Raw genomic sequence first — 10,633 nt, forward strand, 5'->3', positions numbered from 1 at the left:
CTTACAGACGGGTTTGGTTCCTGGGAACCAGAATTGTGCTGAAAAGCAACAACAAAGTTACACAGTTTGGCTGTTTTAAAAAAGAGATGTTAGTTTATTCTGTTCCCAGAAATTGGGGGCTAAAGGGCTTGCTCCTAGTTCTCCTGTGGTTCGCGAACAGCCTCTCTTTGGTGAAAGGCCAGGAGAAAGTCTCGCTAAATCCTGCCACGGAAGAATTGGAAAGGAGATGAGGGTCTCTTTCTTTCTGTGCCAACCTTGGACTCGTGATGGAAAGTGGCTTTTGAAGGTAGCCATGGGTTCACACCAGCCTGTCTGCTTCTCAGTTCGACACAGAGCAGTCCTCCTCTTAAAAAGAGGCAGGCGTAGTAGTGTTGCCTTGCAGCCGAACACGATAGGAAAGCAGCCCATAAATACTTTGCCACTCGGGACGTCCAGGCACCAAGCGCTGAACCGATGGTGGGTTTCTCATATATAAATATTCAAGCAACGGGGAAAGGGAATGGGGGAGCTGGTCTGTGCTTTTCAGCTTCTGTACACGACGGCTTGCAGCAGGTTTGCAAAAGTGCTGTATGTACAAAGAGTGAGCAGTCAAGGGCGCATGGCTCCCAGCTCTCCAGGGGAGAAAGTCTTTCCAAGAGCATGGATGCACCCTGCCTGGTCCTTGTCTCAGTATGTATGGAGGAGGACGGGAAGAGCCTCCAATCCCCCGTTTGCCAGTCTTTGACTTTCTGCCATCACCATTTCCCCCTCTTGCTCCAGTCTTTTGGGGTGAAATGCAGACACTTGGAGTCAATGCGCAGGATTCGCTTGAGCATGGCACGCTCGTGGCCATCCACGATATCCTCTGAGAGCGTCAAGATATACTGGCCCTAGAAGAGAGTTGAAAGTTTGAGAAAGATTCTGGTCCTCATAAATTAATCATTGTCATCATCATCTAGAAACTACATTTTCCTGATTCCAATTATTAGGGAAAGGGGGCTATAAACGAATAAAACCAATAAATCAGTACTAAACAAACTACTTTATAGTTCTAGATATTGATTGAGCTGGTTTTATCAATTCCCCCCATTATGTTGCATGGGGATAAAACAGGTCAACAAGATGAAAAACATGCTCAAGATCAGGTTCAGGTCTCCTTTTAGATCCCACAATTCTACTCCTAATCCTAGGATTTATAGCGCAACCCATCTGGAGAACACTGGCATCAATCTTTGGAAAGCTTATTAATGTAAATACTGTAACTACTTTCTGGTGGAGACCACAGAACAATAATAGTAACTAGTTGTTTTTCAAAAGATAACTTTTCAAGCTCTGTTTATATACTACTGACAAGGGACCAGAGTCTAATGGTGCAGAATATTTAACATGGCTGCTAATTCTACCTTGTAGTAGTTGATGAGGTTGAGGTATTGGAGTGTGGAGATGACATCCTCCTTCTTAATGCTTGTGATCTCACTGATCTCGCTGGAAAGAATATAGGAGAAAGAAGAGAAAAAAGGAGACCTGAGTACAAAGATAAGGAAGAACCACTGAGAAGCCACCATTACTAGCCCAGCATGCACTAGGCCTTCATAGGGGAGCATTTGCATCTGTGAGACCAACCCTCTCCAACCTCCCAAGTCTTAGGCATTGGTAAGACATTTCTCACATCCCATTCAGCACACTTTTGTTACTTATTCCTCACTTGATGGTGATCTGTGGCCGTTCCCCCGTCTCTGATTTGAGGTTCATGAGGATCTCAAGGATGGTTTGGGACCAGTAGCTGCGGTAGGAGAGGAGCCCCAAGTCTGAGAGGGGCTTCTCTGGCGTGCCTGTCTTCCCTTCCACCTTGGAAAGCTCATAACCTCGAGAGGAAAGAAAGAATGCTGTTTTATTTGGGCTGCTGTATGTTTCAGCAAAGGATGGTCGGGGTGTGACAGAAGGAAAAATGGTGAGATGGGGATGGAGAGGGAAATTGATTCTGCTCCTTTCTCTGATAGGCATTTTTATACTGGCCTGTATTTACAAGATGGGGCTTTTCAGGAAAAGGTGCGAAATTGAAATTGTCAGAGCCAAGGTTAACGCATGCATAGGAGTACATCAGGAAATATTGGAGTTTCAAAGGATCCAACCTGAAACCTTCCAAGAGCCATGGCTGCCAGTCAGTACTGACTGGGCTAGAATGACCAAAAGCCTGGCTCGGTATAAGGCCGCTTCCTATGCTGTGTAGAAAGCAACCTGTTAGACACAGATTTGGGGAGAGCAGAAAATGTCTCCACTTACTAAATTCAATCAGCAACTTGCCATAGCCCCGTCTCTGATAGGGGGGCAAAGTCAGGATACAGGCAACATTGTAGTCCTCAGTGGATTCCTTCTCCTACAGGGAAAGAGGAAGCAAAAAGCGTGTGGACTTTGATGATAGAGCTATTCTAGCTCTTCTAATTAAAATCTTCAAGTGCTTCTTGGCTATGTCTCTGAATTTGGCTTCCATGGGCCCTTGAGATTACAAACAGTGATGTCAGGGTTGAAGTGAGAGGAAGAAAATGACATTGACTGTGACTCTGTATCACACTCTGTGTTGCCTGACCTTATGCATACTTAAGATACATAGCAGAGAAGCTACAGAACCATCCAATGAACTGCCAAGATGCATAACAGGGCATTGGCAAGAATGTCCCAATGCACATTGGCCTTTACCAATGCACATCAGCACTGTTCAATTGTATTTCCCACAGGCCCAAGTCAGCTAATACAGACAGAGTCCTATGCTGAATTCCAGCCAATGGCTTTATTAACCCTGGCCGCTCACTGAAATGTGCTATGAGAGTGTGGTCAGTCAACAATTCACCTACAATGTTACTTCTGCCCCTGTCCAACCAGAGAGTCAGTGGGAAAAATTAAGAAGAAGGGGGATTCTTTAACCAGGCTGGATCATTCCCCAGCCCAAGGCTCCAACCCAGGCCTTCAAACCCACCTTAGAGAAGTAGCCGACAATGTGGAACCCCTTGCTGTCGTATTCTGTCATGACATAGAAGAGAAAGGGGTCCGTGTCGTAGTAGAGGGTCTTGTGGTCCAGGAAGCACTTGGCCAGCAGGCAGAGGTTCTGGGAATAGCTCTGCAAGATGGTGGAGAGGAGAGAGGAGACAGATCAAAAGTGAACATTTATTCTGATATAAAAAATATCAATAGTGCTTTGGAGCCATCTTCAAGAGCAGTAAGGAGTTCTAAGGCAAAAGCTGGCCAGGGAAAAATTAATTTGGAAGCTCTTGTAAATGTTGTGGCTACATTTCCCTACCCAAGCGAACTTGTGTTGTCTCTGTGCAAAATGGCTGGAGCTTGGTCTACTTAAAAGAAATGTGCAATGCTCATTTGTGGAGCTCAGTTTCCCACAACAAGCAGGTCCAACAGTAACCCCGTTTATCTTTCTGGGAAGTAAAGAAGGGCTAATAGGCCATTTCACTTTCCTTTTGGCACACCAATGTTTCAATGACTGAGATTTCTATTCCTGCAGAAGCATGTACAAAGGGCCTGCTTTGCATGCAGGAGGTACCATGTTCAATTAGAGGCATCTCAAGTTAGAAGGTGGCACAGTGGTTACAATGCTGGACTGGGAAGTGGGCAGACATGAAACTCACTGGGTCTTGGGAGCCAGGAAACTTACTAGGCATCCTAGGAGCAAACACACCCATAAATTCTCAGTCCAACCCACCTCACAGGGTTGTTGTCAGGATAAGGGGGTGGGGGAAGAGATACATGTTCATTTCATTGAACTCATTAGAGGAGTTAGAAAAGGGCTCTCTGCTTAAGCCTTGATGAACTGCTGCCAGTCAAATTAAATGGCACTGGTCTGGTTGAAACAACAGTCTAGCTTCTCATATTTCTGCTTGTGGCACCAGCCAGCACTAAAACTTCCACCAAATCTATGCTCCAGCGCCACAGAACCAAGTTGCCTTGGATCCCTGTTTTGCTTCTGCCCAGTGATTGCTCTTACTTTATTCTTCCGCCCATCGATCTCGAAGAAGGAGATAGTCCCCTTGCGGTAGATCTCATTTCCAGGTGGATGCCTCAAGTCACACTTTGTCTGAGGACAAGAGAAAAACAGACTTGAGTCCCTTCCACCCTTCCAACAACATGCATCCAGCCCAGAACAGACAGAAGATAAAACGGGTGAAATGAACCAGAAAGATTCCCCTGTCATGTTTTGCTTGGTGACTGGTGTTTTATGGAAGCACCTTTAGATCACATATAATAGGCTCATTTCAGTTAAGAAAAACTGGGCTCAGAGTGGCCAGATAGATCTTTTCTATTGGTTAGGAAAAGCGAGAAAAATGGGTCCTTGTGATCTAGGAATTGACTCAAGGGGGATTGTGGGAAAAGATCCTTGAGGATAGGACAACCTCCACAAAGCCTGAGAACGGCAGGATGGTTTAATGGGTGCAGGGAGCACACATATAGCTCTCTTCTCCAAGAATGGGGGAAGATCTGGGGAGTCCAGTATGCTACTATTGCTATCTCCCAACATTTGATGCCTGAAGCAACCCTTCACTCTGCCTAATGGTAGTGTCAGCCCTGATGACAGCTGTCCGTTTTAGCCACCGGAGCCTGCTGAATGGACAAACTGGTGGAACATGAGCCCAATGGGAGAGCGTCCAGAGGAGCACTTACCAGATGCCTCTGGAGGCATTTGAGGCTCTTGACGTATTTAAGGCAAAACTCGCAGAGGTAGAGGATGGGGAGGGCGGTGAGTTCCTGTGGGTAGGGGGAGAAGTACCAAGGCTTCAGGCGGTGCCGGCCAAGCTCAATGCACTCAATGTTCTTCATGCGGGTAATGATATCGTCGTGGCTGCGGTCTGAGACCAGGCTGCCTGTCATACGGGGGGCTGATGGAATGCCGTCCAAACTGTCCTGGGAGTCCTGCTCGCAAGAACCAGGAGGGATATTCTGGATGAATGGGGAAAAGTCATATATTCTAGCTTCCATCCTGGTGCCTCTGCAATGCAGGCAGGGACCCCCCCCCCCCCATACACACAACCAACTCCCAGCACTTACCTCATCGGTGCCAAGGCAGTTGGATTTTCTCTTCCGACCAGGCTGGGCAGCTACCGCTCGGCGTGCGGAGCCATTCTGGAGAGAGGAGCAAAAAGAGTGCATCAGATAAAGGGTGGGGAAGACAGGATGAGGACTGTGGTTGTTTCCCCCCAAAGTTACTATCAGTTCTATGTCACCCAGGGCTATACCTGCTTGCACATCCCCATCTTGTACATGTTATCTTGTACACTGAAGCCCACAGCAATGCTTATTTACACCAGCTGTAAGGAACGTTTTGTTCTCCATATGCTTTTTTATGAATTCAGCTCCCCAAAGCCTCCATAAACATATAGCGTCTAGAGAACCAAAATTTCCCACCTTTCCATCCCCCCGCAATAAAAAAGAAAGAAGGAAGGAAGGAACAATAGAAGGAAGAAACAAGTTGGATTTTTTTACTTAGTTACAAAGCAAATGTACAAATCTACATACTACACATCAACCATTCATCTGACAAACTAGAGAAGCAATTTCTAGTCTCTGTGAATACTGAGACCCTTGCAGGCCCCAATTGTAATCTCCCTTCCCACTCATGACTGTTCCATATCTGGAGCTCTTTTGTGTAGCAAACTGCCAGACCACCAGGAGCATGCACTTCAGCTTACCTGAGGGAACACTGACGCCTGTGTCGTCTCTGTTGGAGCAGGGATGGGGGTTGCTGGAGAAACCACCTCCACCTTCCGCTTCTGGAAGATACCAACACAAACAGGCTCTTTCAAGCTGCCTGTCCTCATCTTCAGCAGCCACCTATGTCCATCCCTCCGCTCCCAGGCTAAAAGCCTCACCTGCAATTCCCACTACATAGAACATACAACTTTGACCCATGGTGGGACACAGGGTATATTTGGGGTTGGCCATGCAGTGGACGTCTCCTCAACTACCACTGAACTAAAAGAACTGGGGTGGGGAGAGGTTAGAAGTGAGGATCATGGTTATAGGGATACTTTTGGGGAAAATTTTACAGAGGTTACTAGCTCCCTCTCCTGGGAATGAAGACCCATTTTGTATAGTGTGCTTTCACCCTAAACATCTAGGGGTTGATGGGAGCTGTATTTCTGCCCTAATCCCACATTTGAGAAATGAATCCTTGCACAATAGAAGACCCGATTGTACCTGAGCAGCCTTCACTTTTGGCTCTCCCAAATGTTTAGACAGAGACCCCTGGTAGTTCATAAGACAGGGAATATTGTATGGAGGCTTACATAAGGACTGCTAGCCTTGCTCTTGCTTAAAGCCAAGATCCAACCCCTCTGGGCAAAGGCTGCTCCTTTGACAGACTCCATGGTTACTTCCAGGAGCAGTTTGGGGACAAGGCTCTGAACTGGAGAACGATGAGTTCTGTGATTTAGGAATGGGTCTTATAATAAAGCATTCTTTGCAAACCAATAATGCCTGATCCCATGGTTCCTTGTGGAAAGGTGTGACCATTCAACTAGTTGCAGGCCAGTCTAAACTTGGGAGTGCCTTCAACTAAGGGATCATCTGTATTATGCAAAGGGACTCTTTGGTTGTTCATGGACCATGGAATGACACCCAGAACATAAACCAAGCAATGAAGTTTGAAAGCCAGGCTCCCTTTTAAGAGAGCAAATCTGTAACAGGCATTGGGATCAGGGCTTTGCTGGTTCATTTTCCTCTTTTAAAGACATTTTTGACTGTGGGTCACCTTCTCTGCTCTGACTTGGGAGGGGGGGGGCTGGAGTGCCCTCAAGGGGAAGGCCAGCAAGCCCCTGGGGCTCTCCCCTGGAGGCCTCCCTTGCCAGCCCAGACCTAGCCCGACCCGGCCCAGCTGGTGCGGCCTCTTGAGAATATGGTGGGTAGACAAGACACAAAAGGAGCGAGCCGGGGCGGCCGAGCGCCGGTTCGTACCGTTGAGCGATGGTTTGACTGGACGCAGGAGCTGGAGGAGAGGGGTTGGTCGGGCGAGCCGGGGGCGGCCTCCCTCTCTTTAGGCAGGTTAAAGCGGAGGGTTATCTGCACCGGGATGGGCAGGGTTTTACCGCTGGATGGAGTTGCGGCAGGCTGTAGAGACAGATCCAAGGTCTTCCTCTGAGTAGGGAGGAAGACGGGCGTTACCAACACAAGGGAAGGGGGCAGCACTGCCACTCGGTGCAGGGACCACCGACCCACACATGCTACAGGCCAGGCAGCACCATCAGGGAAACTATGGGCCAAAGGCAGGAAAAAGCCCAGCCATGGCTCCAAAGACCCCACCAGAGAGGTCGCTGTCTTTGGTCCGAGGGGGGACTGAAGAATGTCGGCAGGGCATCAGCCCCAACGCTACTCAAAAGCACCCTCACACCCAGATCTAGACTTAAACCACCCGCCAGGCATTGTCCTTTCCAAAATATCCCTCCCTCCCCCAAGACAGCGCTCCCTCTTACCACGTCACGCTCTGGAGAGCTGGGCCGTGAGCCAGGCAACCCATTCTTGGTGGGGGTTTTGGCCTCCTTCTTGGGGAACTGGATCTTCTTCAAGTCCAGCCGGTCGTGAGTCACCCATTCGTCCAGACGCTTGTTAACTGTATGGTGAAGGCAAAGCAGGGGTTTCTTTTCCCTCCATCTCTAAGGAGGTATGCAGTGACAGAAGGTGAAAAACCTACCCAACTCCTTCTGGTCAGCAAGTAAGCATTTGTATTAGGACCAGCAAGTATTTCCAGCCAGCAACCCACCAAGCTTCTGTCTATCTCCTTTCATACTATTTACAATGGTTGACAACTATCTACTCTCGGTGATTGTAGTGTATTGCTCGCTGTGTACAACACAGAGACACAATAATACAAGAGGGCCTTGGATCACAAATCCCTGCATGCTACCTGGCCTTGGTAGCCAAGCAAAGCCAAGACCCTGACCCTCCAAACAGAGGATGGCTGCTGTCGAGTCTAACATCATAGTAAGGACTGAGCATAAAAAGGGCATTCTCTTTGCGCCCAAATTCAGGAGGATTGGCACTGATACCTGCTGAAGACAAGAAGCATGTAAAGTAGACGCGAACCCCAAGGAACAGTGAAGGAATCTCCTCAGATGTTGCAAGGATATGCTCCCAGCTGTTCCTCTTGGATTTCATAGCTATTCCTTTCTGCCACACGTTTTCTCTCAGGACCCCAAACTAGCCTGAGGCTTCTGGTGTCAGTTAAGACTGAACAGTCAGCACTGTCAGCTTCTGTATGTGAAATGGAAGGGGTCCATCTTGTATGCCTAGAGCAGCAAGGTATCTTGGCTGGCTCTGGGGCTATGTTTGCCACGAAGGGCATTCCCAGACTCCCAATAAAAGGCTGGCTGCTACTTCAAGCTACATGCACATACTGCAGATACAGGGGTCCCTCCACATTGGCTAAGGTTAGGGGTGAATGTGGAAAATCGCGAATAATAGAAAATACGATTGATTTTACCCAAGAGGATACCTCTCTAGGAATCTCCAGGTCCTCCAGTGCAACTCTGTGGACAACATTCTGGTCACAGAATCATGCTGGAGGACCTACAGATGCCTAGAGGAGTGTTTTCTATAGGAACTTCTAGACCTGTGATGGCGAACGTGTTGCACGTGTGCCACAGGTGGCACGCGGCGTGATTTCGCCAGGCACAGGGCGAGGGAGAAGGTGGAACAGGTGCGTGCCCATTCCGCCTCCTCCCTACTATTTTCAGGCCTCCTGCTGTCTCTCTGAGACAGCGGGAAGCCAGAAAATGGCGCGTGGGAGGAGGAGACAGAGGCGCACACACCTCTCTCTCCTCCTCCCAGCCCTCCCGACTTCCCTTCGCTCCGCTCGAAAGGGCTCCATGGAGCCCTTTCATGCGGAGCGAAGGCCGAGGAGAAGGGGGCTGGGACGTGTGCCCAGCCTCCTCCTCCTCCCAGCTTCCCTTCACTTGCCGAGAAAGGGCTCCGTGGAGCGCTTTCGCGGCGAGCGAAGGAAGGGCTAGGGCCCTTTTGCCAGCCTCTGACGGCCCCAGAAGGGACCCTCAGGGGCCGGCAAAAACCAGGGAAGGAGCCAGAGGCTCCCTCCCTCTGAAAAGGGGGCGGAAGCCCCGCCCCCTGGAGGGCAGAAGCCCCGCCCCGGCACCCAGCCCCCATCCTGGGGGTAGAAGCCCTGCCCTCAGCACGCAACCTTAAAAAGTTTCGCCATCACTGTTCTAGACCTTCCAGCACAGCTCTATGGTCAACTTCATAGAGTTGCAGCTGGAGGACCTAGAGGTTCCTAGAGAAGACATATCACATCACTGCGGAGGAGCAAGTGCAGTAAGTGACAAGGCTGGCGAATCCTCGCTCCCTGAACACAGCCACGAGGCGCTTCAGTATTCTCCGGATCCAGGGCTGACATGTCTACTCACAGTCAATGTAGTGGACGTAGAAGAGTTTCCGGCCGCTGATGTCCTTGACGCTGAGGATTTCGGCCAACGCTGTTGAAAGGAAGGAAGACACACTCCATGAGTGGAAGCGGAGAGAGAGATGCTTTGGACTCCAACTCCCAGAATGCCTCACCGCTGGCCAAGATGGCTGGGGCTTCCGGGAGTGGGATTATTAATGCTATTATTATATTGATTTGTATCCTGCTCTTTTCCCAGAATGGGACTCAGAGCAGTTTCTCAATACCAATGAATTAATTGATTTGCTTACTGCATTTATTTATACCCCGCTTTTCAGCCAAAGGCTCTCAGAGCGGCTTTGGCCGTTAATTAGTCACATTATTAATTAGACATAGTATTAAAAGAAAAATTATGTAGACATTAATAGACATTAAAAGAACAATTAATCAGATGTATTATTAATTAGATGTAATAGTAAAAGAACAATTAATTAGGCATAATATTAAATGAACAATTAGATGTATTATTAGACAGAATATTAAAAGAACAATTATTTAGACATTATTAATTAGACATAATATCAAAATACCAATTAATTAGATGTATTATCAATTAGACGTAATATTAAAAGAGCAATTAATTAGACATGTTATTAAAAGGCATACTATTAAAAGAACAATTACATATATTGTTAATTAGGCATAATATTAAGATATATTAATTAGATATAATAATAAAAGAACAATTCATTCGACCTATTATTAATTAGACATAATATTAAAAGGACAAGAAAACCCCTCACAGCCCTGCAGTGCTGGCCTTTGGCCACGTGACCCAGCCCTTGGCCCCGCCCCTCCCCCGTTGGCCCCGCCCCGAACCCGGCTGCTCACATCCTTAGCCCCGCCCCGAAATCTAGCCCCGCCCCTTCTTCGCTTAGGCCCCGCCCTTCACTCACGCCACTCGTCCTCGTTGTCCTGGTTACGCCGCAGCACCGGAAGCCGGCAGCCCTCGGTCACCTCTTCCTGCGAGGGAAAGAGCCGTGAGCAGAGGGGCCGCAAGAACCCGTCCCTGAGCTCCCTCGGCTCCCTTACTTACCACCTCCGCCATCTTGGAGCGTCGCCGTTAGCCGCGGCTGTCTTTTCCGGCATCTCCCACGATCACTTCCGGGGCGGAAGGGAACCACTTCCGGTTAACCTGCTTTGTTTATGTTTCCCCTCGCTTGTTTCCTCCTCCCTTTTCAAAAGATTTGCATAAGGGGCGGGGCCAAG

General features: G+C 48.6%; 1 protein-coding gene across 6 annotated transcripts; it reads right to left on the minus strand.

Moving 5' to 3' along the window:
* Window positions 1-73: 73 nt before the first annotated feature.
* KAT5 (lysine acetyltransferase 5) lies at window positions 74-10,567 on the minus strand. Of its 6 annotated transcripts, none has more exons than XM_089483756.1 (14): window positions 10,461-10,567; window positions 10,321-10,387; window positions 9,390-9,458; window positions 7,449-7,585; window positions 6,934-7,086; window positions 5,670-5,750; window positions 5,029-5,103; window positions 4,645-4,893; window positions 3,971-4,060; window positions 2,954-3,094; window positions 2,263-2,356; window positions 1,685-1,844; window positions 1,383-1,464; window positions 74-869 (listed from the first exon to the last, which is right to left on the minus strand). In XM_089483756.1, exons 1-14 carry the CDS (start codon window positions 10,470-10,472, stop codon window positions 735-737), a joined length of 1,545 nt encoding a protein of 514 aa, XP_089339882.1. In that variant the 5' UTR covers window positions 10,473-10,567; the 3' UTR covers window positions 74-734. The 6 variants fall into 6 exon arrangements, with proteins under 6 accessions (XP_089339882.1, XP_089339881.1, XP_089339879.1 ...); XM_089483755.1 differs by having other exon boundaries at window positions 4,645-4,920; XM_089483753.1 differs by having other exon boundaries at window positions 6,934-7,113.
* Window positions 10,568-10,633: the final 66 nt, after the last annotated feature.

Source organism: Sceloporus occidentalis, unplaced genomic scaffold (genome assembly GCF_023333645.1).
Source record: "Sceloporus occidentalis isolate IW3139 unplaced genomic scaffold, rSceOcc1.0.p SCAF_20, whole genome shotgun sequence".
Taxonomy (NCBI): domain Eukaryota; kingdom Metazoa; phylum Chordata; class Lepidosauria; order Squamata; family Phrynosomatidae; genus Sceloporus; species Sceloporus occidentalis.